General features: G+C 41.0%; 2 protein-coding genes across 3 annotated transcripts; one reads left to right on the forward strand and one right to left on the reverse strand.

Moving 5' to 3' along the window:
- Positions 1-276: 276 nt before the first annotated feature.
- On the reverse strand, positions 277-3,324 carry LOC106534397 (sideroflexin-1; the record flags this gene model as incomplete). 2 transcript variants are annotated; one of them, XM_014031027.1, is given in 4 exon segments in its annotated part: positions 277-375; positions 1,689-1,859; positions 2,041-2,216; positions 3,160-3,324. In XM_014031027.1, coding segments are annotated over 3 exon segments (434 nt in total), but the record flags the coding sequence as incomplete, so codon positions are not given.
- A 2,478-nt stretch (positions 3,325-5,802) lies between these two features.
- Positions 5,803-19,373, forward strand: pdzd7a (PDZ domain containing 7a). The gene is made up of 15 exons (XM_014031029.1): positions 5,803-5,990; positions 6,082-6,219; positions 6,306-6,480; positions 6,732-6,908; positions 7,057-7,204; positions 9,653-9,713; positions 10,018-10,542; positions 11,172-11,318; positions 11,780-11,940; positions 12,350-12,441; positions 12,523-12,614; positions 12,719-12,787; positions 14,502-15,173; positions 15,711-15,811; positions 18,243-19,373. Exons 1-15 carry the CDS (start codon positions 5,834-5,836, stop codon positions 18,405-18,407), a joined length of 2,880 nt encoding a protein of 959 aa, XP_013886483.1. The 5' UTR covers positions 5,803-5,833; the 3' UTR covers positions 18,408-19,373.
- Positions 19,374-19,377: the final 4 nt, after the last annotated feature.

Consider the following 19,377-nt stretch of genomic DNA (forward strand, 5'->3'; position numbering starts at 1 on the left):
CACACACACACACACACACACACACACTTTCATATCGAATGCATTGCTGCAGCACAATGAAGGCTGTGCTCAAATGCACGCTGACCCGACATGGAGGGAGTGTGTTACAGATGTCAGCATGAGGTTACGGTGACACACGGCTGAACATGCCAAACAGTGGAACATAATACCGCAGCGAGGGAGAGGAGAGCAGCTCCTACAGCCTCCTTACAGACACTACTTAAGAGGGGAGGACACGAATGACAGAGGGAAAGTGAGGTGAGAAGTCCTCCCTACTTCACGGTGATGGGAGCGTCTCCGCTGCGGTTGGTGTAATTCACGACAGCGTTGAAGGACTGATTGACCCACTGCCAGAACACGACTGCTGGAGTCGTCCTGCAAAAAAACAAACAAAAAAAAAAAAACAAGAAAACAGTGAGTCAACGGAAGTGCAATTACACAACTCTTTTTAGTTTTTTGGACCTGCTAATTTGCAGCAAACAAAATTTTATGCAAACCATTAACACTGTTGTAGAAGAGCATACAAGTTCAACACAATCTACAAGTGAGATATTTGTAATTTGAATGCACACTAACTGCAACTTAAACTAATCTTTCACAGAATAGCCTGCAATGATTCATCCTTTACCAGGAATTTTACTTTCATTAACATTTCCGTGCTCAAGATAAAGACGTGTTAGTCATGTCGTTAGATTAGACGTCACATGGGTTTATACTTTACTCAGCATCAAAACATGATAAAGAGATTTAATAATCTGCACTGCAGCAAATATCTACAGGAACGTAAGTGAAATATTGAGTTGTCATTAATCTAATTTCAACTTGACTAAGTTGTTTTACACTTTAAAAAAAATAAAAAAGAAGACTCACAAACTATCTGAGATTTTAGGATATTTATAATAACATTAGTTTGTCTAACTACACTTAAGCTTCCAACAGGACAGTTTTATAAAATAATGAGCTTTAAGCGTTAAACTGGTTGACATTCATCAGATATTTGTACCTTCAATAAAAATTTTAACAGGTGGAATAAATACACTGTCTACACTTATTTGTGTGAATCTGAATTTTGAAATGTTGGCGCCCTCTAATGGAGAAATGTAGACATTTATCATCTAGCTGCTTCATAATTAAAAATATTCATAAAACGTATAAAAGTATAAAAATATGTCAAAAACTATAAAACAAAAAAGTATAAAAAAAGATAAGATGATGTAACTTTTAAAAATATTTAATAAATGTCATGAGCACAAATGCATGAACTTTAAAACCTGCATTATTCCATAAACACACATTATTTTAGTTTTAATGGATTGCGTACTTTCTTTTTTCACGACAGTGTTTATCCAGTGTATACACTTTCTAACTTATTTCATCAAATTTCTTTACAAGCAAAATATTTTTCGGATAACATAAAAACCTTTTCGTATTTATTTATTTTTTGATGCTTTTAAAAAAGAAAAAGGTTGGGGAGGGAGTTATCAGTTTTCAGCAGTTAGGATGACATTTTTCTTTCTATAAGAGGATTTTCACTGTGTGCAGATTAAACTATCTTTATACTCAGCTGTATTGCAGTTCACACTGCAGTCAAGCAAGAATGGTAACGCATCAGTTTGTTAAAATGTGATTATGTAACTGTAAACAAAATCGTTTTTATAATGTGCAGCTGTTAGAACCTCTGCTGGTACCTGTAGAAGGTGAGCATGCAGCCTGTGATGGACATGTTCATTGGCACCTGAGCAGACATCCGGCCGATCACAAACATCTTCTCTCCCGTGTCGGGGTGGAAGGCAGAGTCATAAACATATTTGGCTCTCCAGAGTTCATCCTCTGTCAAGCCAGGTTTTACAACCCCTGCTCTGAAACAAAAGAAAAACAATAGAAAGAGTGGTGCTTTTTGTCCGTCTAACATTTATGCTGAAAACGTGTGTTGAGCCAACCATTTAGTTTTACATCACTGAAAAGAAAAACCTGCATCAAGCAGCATCACAAGTTTAAATTTACGCATTCTTTCGGACTCCATCCATCTCCTGAGCTCACCTGTAGTTCTCCACGATCACTTTGGCCTCCTCGAGAGTCTCAGAGGACAGCAGGACGTTCCTGGGGTCTGTGACCATGAAGAAGTGCTTGGCACGCCCCATGAAGGTCCCTTGGTCCCATCTTGGCTCCTTAATGTTTATGCCAAGGGACAACTCTCCAGACATCCTAGTTCTGGTCTAAAAAGTGGGAAAAACTGTTAATTTGTTGCGCACAAAAAAAGGGGGGGATTTTATTTTCTGAGAACTTCAATTCAACAAAGCATTAACTAAAGAGAAGACAATCTTTTAAATATTTTTGTCATTTTGATTTGCTAGTAAAATTATTATAATAAACAACTGTGCCACATATAAGCTCTGCTGTCACAGAGAGCTTCCCCCAACACTACCGGCACTCCACCTGTCACGTGGTTATTTCTGCCAAAATGACCCCTTGTAGTATTTTCTAACCTGTTTTACAGGTTTACCAGAAATAATTAACTTGTTTTGTGTTTTACATGTTGTTTTCTTCTTTCAATACAACATTTATTACTAATAAAATGGCTTGTGACAGTTGTGACTGCAAGCTCAAGATTAAAAAAATAACTACAAGCAACAAATTCATGAGTCTAGAGTAGTGATAAATTATAACTAAAACGCAGTTAATAAGACTAACACACAACTAGCGCTTACTAAGATGTATTATAAATGTGAAAACAGCCATGGTTGAACAGTGTGACTTCTTCATGGTTTAAACAGAAGATGAGGCAGTTATGTATGACAGATGGGACTGGAGGAGTATCAAAATGCTACTCTCTTAGCAAAGTAGCCAAAAAGCTAACAAGTTACCCTAACAGTACCGACGAAACTCACGCATTGGATTACGTAAACAGTACGTCAGAACTATAAAACAAACATAAATTCCCACCACTTTTAATGTTACGATAGATTGATCGAAACATTTACAAACAACAGCCAGCAGCTCGCGGCTAGCCAGATGATGATTCGCACAAGCTAATGCTAGCACAGTTAGCTAAGGGAGAGCCCATTTCGAAACGAAGTAAAAGTGAACTTATTCGGAATGTGGTTGAAAATATTCAGATAAAATCCCAAGGTCAATACCAAAACGTACCTGTTATAATACCTTTGTTTTTTTTTTTCAAAATGTATGACCTCTCAATATCACAGCGCCACCGGGTGGACCTACGATGCCTTAAAGTACTCTTGAAAAAAATTGTAAAATACAACTTTATCCCCGGGTAGAGCTGGTTAAATTAACCTAAGAGGATTTTATTTGGTAGAATTAATTGACAAAAGGTCCACATACTTTTATAAGAGCTACTGAAAACTTTTGTACAAAATAAATTGATGGAACGTATCTCGCACAAACAAATGTTTACATTCTTGAAGCACTCGGAATTAGAACTGTTGACACGTAACACATCCTTTTGTCATATTAGGCAACAAACAGGAAATATATTATGTTGATATCGCATAAGAAATTCAATAAAAATTAAAATAGCATGGCTATATTAAATAATTGAAGTTAAATAATGAGGTTTTTGGATGTTACGCGAATGCAACACCATGCAGGGACACGAAGGAGGCGGGGTTTGTCAAGAGGAAGCTGAGTAGGTGTGGGAGAGAGGGAGACACATGATTGGTTAAATTAGTTCAGTGGCTTGACGTCATTTTACTCTCGAGTTTTTTTTAAATTGTAAACCAGGCTCTTGAAAAGCTTTGCTGAGATTTGTAAATGTTTGCAGTTTGTGTTATAGTTTGAAATAAAATAAATAATATTTCTTTGCAGCGTGACTACAATTTTCAAGCATGGTTGACATGTTTAGGTTTAGACATGTCCAATCGTGTTTTAAAGAAACCAGATATTAATGTTTGAAAAATAACGAAATAATGAACTGTAAATGATATCCATAAGGATAAATATGGCAAAGCTCCTAAGAAAGGTGTCATAAATTTTAATCTGTATGCTGTAAAGTTGGCCACTAGGTGGTGCTGTTTATCCAACTTTCTAAGAATCAAGTTTCATCAATATTTCTGCAGCTCGAAGACATGCAAAGTTTCAGAAAAGTACATTTTTTGACTAGTTTTGTTAAAACACACTGGAATAGACACACATGTTTGCGTAACAAGAGCCTAATCATCCCTGCACAGCTGCAGGAGCTTTCATAACGAGCTTACACCTCCTAAAACAACAATGGTCTCCTGGAGAACAGATGAGGAGGCGCTAATCCTCCAGAGGAGTTCAATAATGCGCCTGAAGAGGAGCAGGAAGCAGCTCCAACAAGGACCCAGCAGGTAAAGGTTTCTTATCTTTACTTAAAATACATTTATTTTTATTACGAATGGCAGTATTTCACTCCTGAAAAAGTTTAAACTTAGACCGAAATTTAACTACATAGACCGTCGTGGAGGGGATATTGTTGTCTATATAAAGTTTGTTTACAAGTTGTTCTAAATTGTGTTGTTGTTGGTCGTAGTGGGAAGTTAAACGTGAACAGACAAGGTGAAGTTGTTGTGACGTCTCTGTCCTTGGTGCTGAACACAGCAGCATTTTTAATATGTACATGCTGAGTCAGCAGCGCTTTTTGTAACCTAATTCAGCTACATCTACATAATTTGTGCTATTTTATTCATTCATATGTCAAAACCTTCAGCTCATTCAGGAGATGGCTGCTCCAACTTCTGTAGTTTTTATTCTTTTAGTGGTTTTAACTTTAACTGCAATCATTTTTCTAAAAAAATACACTGAAATCTGCTTCAGCTGTACTCTATTTTTGTCTTATTGAGCCACTCTTATTTATAGCTACCATTCTGCTACTTTTGCTGACCATGTGCCACTTTTAGTGACAGTTTTACTCTTACCTTGTAGCTTTGATGCTTTTATCTAAACTATTGCTACAATATGTTAAGTAACTTTTAGCTGCTTTAAGCTTCTAGCTACAATTTTCTACCTCTAGCTTTAAGCTGTCCTATTGCTAATTTAAGCTGTTAGTGTTTTGCCATTTTTTGGTAGCATTTTGCTTCTTTTTAGCTTTTAGATAGCACTTTGTTACTTTTAGCTTTCAGCTGTTTTGCTTTTTTTAGCTTTAACAAGCTGCGCCTTCTTTACCAAATTCCAGCAGTCATTCAGCACTCAGTACAACTTTTTAACAGAAAACACAGCATCTTTAGTTTTTTGAAGAGCCAAAGTTTTGGAGACCGCAAACCTTTTTTTGAATGCTGGACCACATTTAGTAAATTCCTACATCTCATATGCAACACCTGAGGCTACTTATCACCACATTTCTTTTTTCTTTTCACAGGCGATATCCATTTAATTAAACATGACCCAAGAGGACTCGACATGCTCTGCCAACTGCTCCACAGACGGGTCCGTCTTCTCAGATGCAGCTCTTGCAAATAAGGCTGTAATGAGATGGTTTCAAAGAAGATGAGTGGATTACATCGTCTTTCACCTACAAATGTTAGGAATCAGTCTTGGGGTGTACTTTTTGGTCATGATGGACTCATTTTTCACATCCTTAATCTGTTTGCAAACAGTTTCAGAGAAGATCTGCATTCTTACCCATATAAATCACATGCTCCATGCACCACTTCCAGTATTCCGTAAACTAGTTTGGTCCCAACAAGGCCAAAACACTCAGTTGTTTTAAACCCATCTGCTCCCCCTGAACCCCAGCCTGCAGCGCCTCCATCCTGACAGGTGAACCCAGACACCCCTGTGCCTGGATGACTAAAGGAAGTGCTTCCAGACACCCATCATGGCCGACTCGTTTCACTCTCCGTCCTGGAGAGAGATGACAAACGGAGGCGGGCACCCCCACTTCAACATCGGAGGCCAGGGCGGGGGTTCCCAGAGCACCACGCGCTACATGCTGAAGAAGCAGCAGCGCTACAGACGCAGGTCCTCCTCGCCGATGGGCAGGGTCATTCTCATCAACGCGGATGTCGACGGTGAAGTTTCAGCGTGACAACATTTTACACTTAACTTATCAATCAGTGCTTGTCTTGAGTGATACTTTTGTCTTGGTTTGTGTATTTCCAGGAGGGGATGACAGTGAAGACATCCACACAGTGACAGTAGATAAGAGCCCAGATGGGCGTCTTGGTTTCAGTGTCCGCGGGGGTTCTGAGCATGGGCTGGGCATATTTGTCAGCAAGGTCGAGGATGACAGCTCTGCGGGTAAGGACTACGGAAAGCCAAAGGTGCCACAAAACGCCACTTTACAACACGTATTTGTCGAGCTGAGTTTTGTCTCCGTTTCGCAGCGCAGGCTGGGCTGACAGTGGGCGACAAGCTGGTGGAGGTGAACGGGGTCAGCCTGGAGAGCATCACCATGAGCAGCGCGGTGAAGGTCCTGACGGGCAACAACAGGCTGAGGATGGTGGTGAGACGGGTGGGGAAGATCCCCGGCATCCGCTACTCGAAGGAAAAGACCACGTGGTGAGAGGAGGCCGCTCAGACTTTTTCATGCACATTTATAGATTTTAAACTCTTCATGAGCCTACTGCCCTCTTTAGCTCCCTCTGGTTCTGGTTCTCTCTCTTTTGGGGGATCTACTCTATCTTGGTTTCATGTGGCAGCAGTGGATGGATTACTGCTGTGACCTTTATGGCACTTTTGATTAACCAATACTGACAGATTTGAGTGCAGTGGCTAGAGCAGCAGTGAAGTCTTTTTGCACGTGTGCACAGGGTGGATCTAATTCACCGGCGGATGGTGGTGGAGGAGACCGGTCGGACGCCATCGGAGACCGGTTCGGACAGCGCTCTCCGCCGGATCATCCACCTTTTCACCACCTCGGACGACTACTGCCTGGGCTTCAACATCAGAGGAGGCAAAGAGTTTGGACTTGGCATTTATGTCTCAAAGTATGAACACAAACGCAAGAGTTGAAGCGTGTCACTGTTGAAAGGGAAATTTGGAGCAAATAAACACAATTAACGCAGTGATTAACAGACGTCTATATCGCCGACGTGGGTTTGTCTGTATAAGCCTGAACGTCTGTCTTCTCTTCAGGCTTGACCCGGGTGGGCTTGCAGAGCAGCACGGCCTCAAAATGGGGGATCAGATACTTGCAGCCAACGGGGTGAGCTTTGAAGACATCACCCACAGCAATGCAGTGGAGGTCCTGAAGAGCCACACCCACGTCATGTTGACCATCAGGGTGAGAGGAAATCACCTCAGTGTCAAATTTAAAACCATGTACGTCTTAGAAAGGGATTAAAGCTAGCTTGCAACGACATTTTGTGTGAGGATGTGTGCAGGCAGACCCAGGGTGCAGGCAAAAATCCAAAAAGTTAACAAAAAGATTTATTAAGCAAACAAAAAAAGCTGGCAAGGCAGCTCAAATACTTCTAGGCAACAGGAGGACACCACAGGCTGGGGGGAAGCAGCACAATGAACCAACAAACACTGAAGACAGGACACAATATAAAGAAACACACAACAAGAAACACCTGGAGCAGACACAAGAGGAAACAGGTGAACGAGGGCGGGCTGCAGGGCAGAGAAACACAGGGAAACACTGAAACACTGAAAAGGAAAATAAACACAGATTATGACATTTTGTGCTTCAAGCATGCTTACACAAAGCATATTTCTAATAATTAAATTATCTCTTGCTACTTTTTATCATTGTTTTCAGCAAATTATTCACTTAGACGGCATGTAGCAACAAAAACACATGTTTGATTTATTCTATTTTGAGCAAAACGGTTGTAAAAGACGACCAGTTTTGCTATAACAGAATAAAAACAAACAACAACAAAAAAAAAACATACCAAGCAAGGCAGTTTAGCTTGTAAATAAACTTAACACAAAAAGAAAAGAATATTGTGTTTGGTAGCTTATTTCTTTGTTGTAACGATGCTTCTTGGCAATAAAACTTAAACCTGTTCGTTTTTTAATGGTGCCACATTTGTAAGGAACATGCATTTGTGGGATGAGCAGTAGAGCTGAGTATGTGGGCTGCGTAAATCTGCTAAATCTCTACCAAACAGCTTTTTTTTTTACTGTTGCTATTGACACTTGTTTTGAGCTTCTGGTACCCCCAGGTGCTGCCACTCATAAAATTTATTGCCAAGAAGCATCACTAAATAAATAAGCTATTAAACACAAATTTCCTTACACTTTGTGCTAAGTATATATACAGTATATAGGTAAAATGATCCATTCAGTAAAGGCTTACTAAAGATTTGTCTTTCTGTAAGTTATTTTGTGTAAATTTACCAGCTGGTTGGATATTTGAGTGCAGATACTTAATAAATGTTAACCAACACTAGTTCTTCTAAGTAAGACAGACCCTGCTGAACAGACAGCTTCAGTTTCCCCCATAAGTATCTATGTTTGCATGCCTGTCTGTAAGACCACGCCACTTAACCCGTGTCATTTTGGATAAAGGAATCATGCATGTGTGTGTGAGTGTGTGTGACTCATTTTACTCCTCTGATCTCAGGTTCCATGTGTGAAAAACAGCCAGGGAGAACGTTCATTATTTAAAGGCAGGCTGGGATCAGGTTATAATCAACAGAAAGCCTAATTTTATGACTTCACGGTGTCCTGTATTTGACCCGCTTATAGATTAGAGACATGTATAGCAGAGCAGGGATTAACCTCGGTTATTAAACTCTCTCACACCTGGACAGCCAAGGTTCGGAGATAAACCACGAGAGTTATCGCTTGGAATTAAAGCTGTGCATTGTCGAGGCAAATAATTACTCCAAGCACAGATAAATCCTTTATTCTGAGTTTAATCTGAGATATTTTTGGTACACTTGAGGGTTTGAGAAGAGGGATCCTCTAATCTTAACTCAAGTACATTCTTCACATCTACATGTTGGTAATCTTTTCATAAACACAAAAGCTTAAAGTGCCCGTGACATCAATTTTTTGTAAAATCAATCAAATGTCATTTTGGACAGATAATATTGATAACATATTGCAAAAAATATAATTAGAAGAATTCACACCGCTGAGATGTACAGTTGTTAAGATATTTACATGTGAAGTAACAGGAAATGATGTCAAAGGGGAATGTTTGCATATAAACAGGACATACAGTAGCTAAAATGGTAACAACGCAGAGCTGGATCTGATGTTTTTTATTATTATTATTTTGAGTCACTATCAGAGAGAGATAAAGAAGAGTCAAAGTTCAAATAATATTTCAACAAACAAAGACCAGGGAGGACTATATTTCTGAAAGAGTTCCCCTTTTATGTCACTTCCTGTTTCACTTTGGCTCAACCAAATTCAAAAGAAAATATGTGACAAAACAGGTAAAATGGTGTGAATTATGCCAAGTTTCTTAAATATAAAGATGCTTTATTTGACTTTTTTTGGATTTGATATTTGCACGTCACAGGCTCTTTAAGTTTTTTTATGCAAATCATCAAGAAAACCTACTGACATCTTGTGTTCTAACACTGCCACATCTTGCTGAAATATCCATCCATCCATCCATCCATCCATCCATCCATCCATCCATCCATCCATCCATCCATCCATCCATCCATCCATCCATCCATCCATCTTCTGTATACGCTTCTTCCTTTTCAGGGTTGCGTGGGTCTTGCTGAAATATATTTATTTATTTTATTTTATTTTTCCACAGGAAGCTGGGCGGTACCCCGCCTACAAGGAGATGGTGGCAGAGTACGGCTGGCTGGATAAATGTATGAAAAACAAAACACAACAGATTTGACGTAAAGAGAATAGGTTTGAACAACCGATAGGTTATTGTTGGTTACATGTAATCTAATGTGTCCCAGCATATTAGACTGTTGGACCAAAGCATGTTCTGACACCTGGTTCAACAGGTTGTGAAAAAATAACTTATTCAATGTTCATTTCTAATGCATTAAAGGACATGAGGTTTGGATCGAAACAAAGCAGATTGTATAAAACTAGAGAATATTTGTTAGAGTTTGAGTTTCACACTAATCCAGTATACTCGTGTTTATGAATTGTTTTCCACAGTAGCCAACGGTGGCCCTGCACCATCTTCACATGGTTCAGACTCCAACTCCTCCGTGTCCTCCCTGTCCTCCAGCACCCCCCTCAGCTCCCTCAGCGGACTCTCCCAGGTCCTTTTCCCTCCTGTCTTCGGCTCCGAGATGGTCGACGTTGCCATCTCCACAGAGGACCGCTCCAGACGTCCGAGTGGCTCCGAGCGCACCGCTGACACCGCCATGCAGACTGAACCTCACGTTCCAAACGTCCCGGACCGCCAGCCGCCCAACAGGCCCGACTCTGACAGGCCGGCCGGCACAGAAACCAGGCGGACCGTCGGTGAAACGGTTCTGCTGAGGGACACGGTCATACGTGGGAAAGGAGAGGGGCCGAAGGACGCGGGAGCCAGGGACGGAGGGCGAGGCCGGGCGAGGACGTTGTCGGCTGGTGGCCAGGATGCCGAGAGACACTCGCCTAAAACGCAAGCTCTGATGGCGCTGAGCAAACCACGCAAGCCAATTCGACGCTCCCAGAGCCACATCACCGAGTCAGGTGGGATCTGAACTCAAACTGAAAAAAATCCCAGTTGAGTTTTAATGAATCACTTGTGGCGTCCTCCCAGAAAGTAAGCCTGACTGATGTGGTCAATTAAACTCAGCGCAGATTAATCCTTTTCCTTTAAACTCACTCGTGCTCCTGCGAGAAATGACAAAGGACAAGAACACCGAGAAATATTTGTCCAAGCTTTGCGGGATCAGTTGAGTTATTAGTCTTTCTCTTTCAATTTCTCCAGCTCATCCAGACCTGCAGGACCCGGTGTGCGCCTGGGGCGACTGGATATTTGTTTTATATGCAGAAGCACTTTACTGTAGTGCTTTCAATAAAGGAGGAGGTGGAGGCTGTTCAGATTAGCGTAGCTGCAATTTATCAGAACAAATGTGTTTCTTTCCACACCGATTTACTGCACTGCACAGAGGGGCTGACTAGAAGAGGAATAAACAATTTGTCAGAGCGAAGCATCACCAGCTAACGGTTTAACATGCGGTAGCACAAAGGCTAGTTTTCAACACCAATCACATCCGCAGAATGTCCCGGGGTTGCAGAATTTGCTCTTTTTAACTAATGCAAGTTTCTTTTTATTCAAAGAGACTTAGCCATCTTTGTTTTATTTCACTTTTTAGAGGACAGACAGAAGAAAAAGAGACAGCAGAAGGAGAAAGGATCAGCAGAAGGCAAAACAAACCTGCAGCGCTCCAAAACATTTGTCAACTTGTTGTTCAAGAAGGAGCTCAAAGAGAAGAGTCGCTCCAAGTCGGCGTCTCGCAGTGGTGAGTTTTCTGTCAAAACGCTTCAGCTTCTATTTTCACACAAAGCAAAATAAAGCAGATTGATTTTATATTTACTATTTTAAGACAAAACAGGTAAAACATATAGGCAGCATTTAAATCTTGAACCACTTTCAGGTTAGCAGTTTGAGCTCCCCGATTAGATCACTGTATACAGTTTAAATGTGTTCACTTTGCTGGATTTATTGTTGTGGTTTTAGCTTATCCTGCATGAGGCCAGTTCTCTTTTTGTTACTTTTTAGGCTTTTTTCCTGGTTTGTTTTTATCAGGACCAGTTGTCATTAAGGGCACCAAAGACCAGTCCTAATGGGTTCTGGTCTGGGTTAAGCTAAAGAAACGAATAAAAGACAAAACAATGTCCTAATAGAAACATATAGTAAATAAAGGTGGTGTCAGGTTTCTGTATCAACATCTTTTATTCTGTTTGTGAACCTAACTCTTAGAGAAGGAGCGAAGTCGTCCCTTCCAGCTCTTCGCCTCTCCGAAGGAATCCCGCGCCGGCAGCCCACTGCCCCATCCTGAGACTCTGCAGCACGTGGAGGACATGGCGAAGAAGCTGCTGAGTCCGGATGAGGCGGCTGCCGTGATGAGACACTGTCGGCGGGTGAGCTCAGCTGTTCCCTTTGAAACCCTGAGTGTTCTGTGTTGTTCTCTGTGTTGTGGATCGTTCCTCGGTGACTGCTGTGTTTGGCAGCAGCTGTGGCAAAAGACAGATTCGGACCGACATTTAGAATTAAAATCAAATGCACCAACTCCGATTTTTTTTATTCTATTCATTCTGCTTCTCAACTCCTTCAACAACTTCAGCGTAAAGTCTATTTAGACTTACATTTTAATTAAGGAAAATTAAAGCTTGGATAAAATAAAAAAAAAAACAATGCAATTTCAAGCTCAAGAAAAATACATTGATGCTTTTGAACATATTTTCTGAACAATAAAAATATATGCTCCTTGTTATTATGAACTTTATTCGGTCTTCCAATTTGCGCTTTAATCAAAAAGTTTTCTTGCAGTTTTTATCAGACTGTGTGATCGAGGATTTGGTGCGTCCCCTTCTGGCTATCTTGGATCGTCCAGAGAAGCTGCTGCTTCTCAGAGAGATCCGGTAAACTAAAGATTTAAAAAGAATTTAAAAATGTGTACCGTGAACAAATGAGCTGACAGACTGTGGTTCTGTCCTTTGCAGAATGTTGATCCCGACCACAGAGTTGGGTCGTTTTGACAGCATGGTGATGCCTTTTGAGCTCGAGGCGTACGACATCCTCAAGAGTCGCTCTAGTAAGCCGAAAAACAAACCTCACACCACTTTAGGGTTCATGTTTTCAAGGAATGGGGAAAAAAGTAGACGTCTGACAACTCTGGTGATATCTTTCTTTTTCCAGTGCGCTCTCCAGCCCTGCGCTCGCCTCGCAGTGGAACCCCTCGACGTCACCTCATCACCCCTGTCCCAGGTATGTGATCTGGATCGCTTCCTTTCCCTTTCTTTTTTAAAAAAAAAAACATTTCTCTATTTGTCTAACTAGACCACCTCTAGTCTTTGAGCTACAATTCTCAAATGCGACCTCAGCTCTTAATAACTTACGAAACATTTATGACACCATTATGCTTCCACTCTCTGGTCTCCTGTGCCGGCTTTAAAAGCAGAAGCTTGTGTCACATCTTAAGGACAGAGACATGCAGATCTCGCGCTCGTGACACTTTAATACAAAGATGCTTTAAAGGTGCAGTAGCTAACTTATAAAAATGTATCTTTTGCATATTTTTTAAAAGCTGTCACTATGTCCTGACAGATGCATATGACACATAATCTGTGAAAAAAAACAAATAAAGCTCCTCCCTACAGCCATTTGCAGAAATACACAGCTCCTCTTCAGAAACAGCCAATCAGAGTTAGAGGGTTTGTCTTAATAGTGTCAATCAAGCTGCAGGCTAACTCCACTGTTTTCTTAAAACTGCAGCTTCGTTTGCTTCACCCAAGAGACATTTAGACACAATTAAAGGTCACTGTTGCTTTCTGGGTAATGTAGATGCTGTATTTTAGAAAATATTTTTTAGAAGGAATATGGTTTAGCAAAATGATTGTGAGCAGGGCGTACAACCTGCCACAAAGCAGCGATTTTATTTGAAACTGTCGCAAGAAAATAAAAATATCATGTGTTGCTTTTGAGCTTAAGTGTTTTTTTTAAAGAGCATCTATTATTTGCATTTAAAAGTGGTTCATAAGAGTGATATTTGTTAAAACAAAGGCAGAGTGTGTGTGTGCTGCCCTCTGCTGGTGAGTGTAAATGTGTGAACTAGGGGTTTGAATAATGTGTGTAAATGTAACAGTAGAAAAAGATGAAATAATTGATCATTAAAGCCCTAAAAAGACACTGTATACAGTTTATTTCAATATAAACTTTAGCTTTACAGATTAAAAAAAATATTCACCTAGGCATTTGCGTAGGGCAGGGGTCTGCAACCTTTACAATCAAAAGAGTAATTTCTGCTACTGACACAGGAATAAAATGTGTCCAGAGCCGCAAAATAAGCTACAACTTTGATTATCAACTGGTGGTCTGTGGGTCTTTTCAAGGCCTTTTTGGGATCCTTTACGGCCATTGGAAGTGACATTACAAAACTAAAAATTATATTGCGAATTTTATTTTTTATTGTTATTTTTACCCATCAGGACAAATAAAAAGACTATACTCATGTAAACAAGAAAATACTTTATATAGTTTTTACCTAATTTCATAAAAAATAGTACAACTGAATTATCAGGCTTTTTTTCTAATTCTTATTAAGTAGTTTTTAATATTCTTTAAAGGTAATTCTGATGGATTTGAGAGAAAGACAAAAGTTAGATTATTTAAGTAAACAACAGGCTAGCATAAGCTAACATGTTTTACTTTTTGCATTAATAGTATTGATTTAATAGTATTGATCACGTATTTGCTTACAAATTGAGTTCTGGTGTGGGTATAAAAACAAAAAAAAAAACATTATGTTATGTTTGGTCACATTTTCAAAGAGCCACTGCAGAGGGACCAAAGAGCCCCATGTGGCCCCAGAGCCGCAGGTTGCAGACCCCTGGCGTAGGGGAAATGAACTGAAAATCATCAAAAACACTCTTAAAGCTACAATGTAATGAGGAGACTAAAACTCTTTACTGTGTTTGTTCAGACTACAGGGGTGGATTCCACCTGCAGCCGGTCAGCGACTCTCAGCGCGAGCGTCAGCTGATCGACGAGTTTGAGAGGCTTCGTTTGGCCAGCCAGCAGTCAGGCCACCTGCCGCCGTCCCGTGTCTTCACCCCTCTGCTGGACGTACCCGTGGACAGCTACACCTCCTTCACTGCACGTTCCCGCTCCCCGAGCCCCTCGCCCTCCCACAGTCTCCTCCTCGCAGCGTCGCCCCACAGCGCCCAGCGTGGGTACCGGCCTCACCTCTCCCCGAACAGGAGGGAGAACGGGGCGCCGCGGCACGACGAGGCCTCCCTGTTGTCCGTGTCTGACGGCGGAGAAGGCCTTCGCGAGCGCGGGAGGTCGCCTGTGAGGAACGGTCACGGGAGAGCAAGGAGGGAGGGGAGTCCCGACAGCGTTTACGGGAGACAAACCGGGCAGGAGGGCTACACCGAGGTCAGTGTGCGGGTTCCCTCACAGCGAAGAGGGAGAACCCCTCTGGCTGATGTTTTTGAACCCCAGAGGGAGAGGAGTCCCTCCACAGGCAGAGCTAGTGGTCAGCAGGTGAACGGACCTCCTCAGATTGATCAAAACGTAAAGAGGAGGGAAACTCTGCCTCCTGAGGAATATGAGATCACTTCTTTGACCATCTCCAAGGCCAAGAATTCACTGGGTAAATACATTTATTTAGCGTCTCTGCCTTTTGAACCCAAATGGTGAAATCTGATAGCTGAAGGTTCTGCCCTCGTTCTACTTTTAGAAACTCTAGAAAGCAGAAGTAAACCTGCAGCCGCAGAGCAGAGTGCTTTGTTGGGATAATACTGTACTAAGAGATCTGTAGGATATGACAAACCTTTCAGTGACAGGAGAGGAATTTTAAGGATAGAGGAGAGAAGGTAAAAATCTGTCCTGTTAAATCTCATTAGAGCTCTCACTACTGGGTTTCCTGATCACTTTTGAGGACAGGCTGATTGTAGGCAAAGGCAGTGTTTCAATTTTTAAATAAAAACTAAATGACAACCTGAGATAGAGTGTTACTACATTTAGAAATATAGGCAAAAGAGAGATGAGAGAGCTCATCACTTACAGAAGCAAGCTCTAATTTATTGCATTATAATGACTTAAACATCATGTCCTCTAATTTCACTAATTTGTCCAGATACAAGCAGTGAAAACTACTTTTTTTATTAATAGATTAATTTGTTTCCAGGTATAAGTATCTCTGGAGGTATAGAGTCGAAGATTCAGCCCGTTATAAAGATAGAAAAAGTCTTCCCAGGAGGAGCGGCTTCTACCAACGAATCTCTGAAGGTGAGTGTTCAACCCCCATAAATAAATAACTAAATTAATAAGAATATTAATGAGTTTTAATTTACAAAAGTAAAAAAAGGCATTAAAAAGAATGAATATATTCTCACGTGTCTCTCATAAACATTGAGAACGAGCAGATTTGAAGCTCGTCAGTCATCCGTGTCCGTTCTGATGGACTGTAAGTACCTGTCAGGTGATCTCTGCCTCGTGGTTATGACTCGATGTTGGATGTGTGAGCACACGCCTGTGGCGGCGCTGAGGCTGTGCACCGAGGGGCGAGGAGAGGATGAGTGGAGCGCCGTCTCAGGTAGCGCAGCAGCTCCATTATTAACGAGGAGCACGGGCGCCGCTCTGCTAATGTATTGCTAATGTATTGCCTGCACAGCTGCTTAATAGCTACTGATGATGGTGGCCCGTTTCTTTTTAAACATACGGTCCACCCAGTCACTCATTAGAGGCTAACTATCAGCCTACTGCCAAACACGCTCGTTAAGGTATAGGAATGAATAATTGGACTTAAAGTCTGGGTTTTCTTGTAGACCTTATACAAACAGAGGTTGCTGGTTTCTTAGCTCAGACACAAATTTACCTGCTTGTTTTAGATTTCTGTTATCTGTTGTTTCAGCCTCACAATCAGCTCTGTGGTTCAGTTTATCTGCTGCTGCTCTGCAGGCGGACATGACACTCCTCCTGTCTCACTAGGCTCTTAACTTGTGAATGTTAAACGTGTGTATGTGCCCTTGTTTTTACTACTTGGTGGGGACGATTTTTCAGGAAAATGCAGCCTTGTGGGGACTGAGTGCTCCTTGTGGGGACCAAAGCCCCCTGTCCCCACGACTTCGGAGGCTGATGGGGTTGGGTTTAGGACCAAGGTGTGAATCGAGTGTAGGTTAGTTTTAGGGTAAATGGTCAGGATTAGGATATAAAATTTCCAAAAAATGAATGGAAGTCAATGGAAAGTCCCCACAAGGATAGAGAGACATAGGTGTGTGTGTGCAGAGTCATTCCTTCTCATAAGTGCCTGTCAAAGCCTGTCATTCTCCATGTAGATGACTGTCTAAAAGCAACTGTTAAAAGTTGTTTCCAGTTAAACTAGGGTCAAACAACCGTTAGTGCTAATTAGCAAAAATATTGCAATTAATTTTTTTAACAAACAAAGAAGCATACTTAGGGGTCCCTTTTCTTTCAGTTTAGTGCAAATCGTAAAGCTATGGGGGAACAAAAAGATAAAAAACTATACTATTTGTGCATTTTTTTAACGGAGCTACTGTAAATCATATCATACAGCTTGCCTATTGCTTTCTTTTTTTACATCTCGTGTTGTTTGTTGCTGTCATATTAGGTCATGATAACGTGTTAAGAATATTTACTTAAATGCAGAGGTCAACAATAGTCACTTTCATTCAGGTAGAAGTACAGAAAATAGGATTTAAAAGACTTCTGTAGAAGTTGAAGTATCAACTCAAGCTTTTTACTCAAGGGTAAAAATACTGGGTTTAAAATACTGAAAGTACAAAAGTAAAAGTAGTGTTAAATCTTTGAGTATAAAAACTTAGGCTATGTCACAGGGGTCTATAAACCCACCTCCTCAAAATACATTTTTTCTAAAGTCTGTAATGATTATAATGTTTGAGATACACTAGGCTGCTTCATAGAGTATATCTGTTGGGGTGGCTTTGGCAGAATGATAGAAATAAAATATTTTTTACAGTAAAGTAAGAAATAGAAAGTACAGATACAGCAATTGTGTGAAAGTATTTGTACTTTCTTACTTGACACCTTTGCTTAAAAGCACTTTTTATTCTTCTTTAGCTAAACTAATTATTTACTTTTGTTACTGTCCTCATGGAAAACTGAGTTTGTTTTGAAGTTGACCGTATGACGGCAGCGACTTCTAATGTAAACATGTTTGGATCATTTGATAGAATCTGCAGGTGAAGAATGACGGGGGAAATGATTGTATGTAATGATTGGAAAGGAAAAAGGAAGGGGAAAAAAGACCTGAGTGCTGCAGATACAACAATGGCCATCGGCCTTGTGTGCCTTTGTGTTCATCTGCTGCTAACCTTGACTGATACTGAGCACACGAGGCAGGTGCATCCTTCACAAAAGCTGATGACATCAGAGGAAATTCCTCTCTTCGGGGCTGCAAATATGTGCGAGTGGCTGCTCAGAGTTTGCAGGAAACAGTGAATGCTCTTGAACCGTGCGTGTCTGTGCAGGTGTGTGTGTGTGTTTTTTTTTAACTGACCATCTGCTGAAGGGGAAACTTTATACGTACACTAGCATCAGCCGTCAGTGTGCAGCATACATTAAAGGGAAAGTCCCCAGTTTTTTCAGACGTGACCTAGAATCTCATTTGGAAACACAATAACAGCTGATAAATAAATACTTTTACCCCCCTCATCTTTACTTGCCTTTTCGTTTGCAGGCCGGGTACGAGCTGCTGTCCGTGGACGGCGAGAGCCTGCAGGGAGTCACTCATCAACAGGCTGTGGACGTCGTTCGCCGTTCCTTCAGCAACAAGGCCAAAGACTCCATGGTTTTCGTGGTCAAGGTCCCAAAGGTTTCCTTCTTCCCCACCAGTCCCATATGAAGCCAGAGTTCTGCTCGGACCCAAGCAAAAAACCCGCGACTCGTGTGAGACTGAAACACAAGATCCGTCCCAGGAGAGGAAACGTGGGAAAAGAATATAGAAATCACCTTTGCCATAATGCCTAAATGTTTCCAAATTTGACGTTTATTGCATTTTTAGCAAACATTTTACTAAACGCATACGTTGCACATGAGCTCAACTGACGGACTGTCTTTTTTTTTTTCAAAGGGAGGTTTATGATAAGATTATGTGATTCATATGCATGGCTCTGGTTGAAAGTGTGCCACTGTTCAACACACGACAGCCTCCCTCTGACCTCTGAGCGCCGTCTGACAGCAGTCTGCACTTTTTCAGCCCAGCAGCCACAAAAATATCTGCCAGAAGGAGATTATCCCGGCTCATGTTATGAAATTTATAGATTTATACCCAGATTAAACTCCTGTATTATGTCAAAACTGATAGTTTGCTTTTTCAGAGGATGTCTGAGGGAGATTATCCCAAATTGCTGCTCAGTATTTTTGTGTTCTCTTCTGTGCTCTGAACCAGTTCGCCACTTTAACGGCTTTATTACGCCGTGATGTGGACAGAGCCGATGCAGACGTGTGAAGAAGCTGGAAAAACATGAGCGATGAAGGAAGCTGGTGGCGGAGAATTTACTGTGCATTGTGCCTTATTTCTGTGCACGAGAAGGTGAAAAACACAGTTAAAGTATTCCTCATATGGTTTTAAGATAAAGCATTTAATCTGAGGTAAATTTCTCAACCATCAAACCTACTGGTTTTAGCTGCATTTGTCTAGTTTTTGGCCAAAAATCTGATTTTTTTAAGCCTATATTCATGCAGAAATAACAACACTTAATTATTTGCAAACTTTCCAGCACTATTATGTGGTCTATTTCTGATTAAAGCAAAAGGAAAAGAGAATACCGAACATTTTGTGCACCTGTGTTATAATTAACCCCGAAAGAAAA

Source organism: Austrofundulus limnaeus, unplaced genomic scaffold (assembly GCF_001266775.1).
Source record: "Austrofundulus limnaeus strain Quisiro unplaced genomic scaffold, Austrofundulus_limnaeus-1.0 Scaffold1163, whole genome shotgun sequence".
Taxonomy (NCBI): Eukaryota; Metazoa; Chordata; class Actinopteri; order Cyprinodontiformes; family Rivulidae; genus Austrofundulus; species Austrofundulus limnaeus.

What these genes read in the sequence shown, in the direction of transcription:
- pdzd7a (XM_014031029.1), top strand. Translation starts at nt 5,834, where the DNA reads ATGACAAACGGAGGCGGGCACCCCCACTTCAACATCGGAGGCCAGGGC. An exon ending in GTACGGCTGGCTGGATAAAT is followed by an intron (nt 9,714 to 10,017) that starts GTATGAAAAACA and finishes TGTTTTCCACAG; the next exon opens with TAGCCAACGGTGGCCCTGCA. An exon ending in CCTCATCACCCCTGTCCCAG is followed by an intron (nt 12,788 to 14,501) that starts GTATGTGATCTG and finishes GTGTTTGTTCAG; the next exon opens with ACTACAGGGGTGGATTCCAC.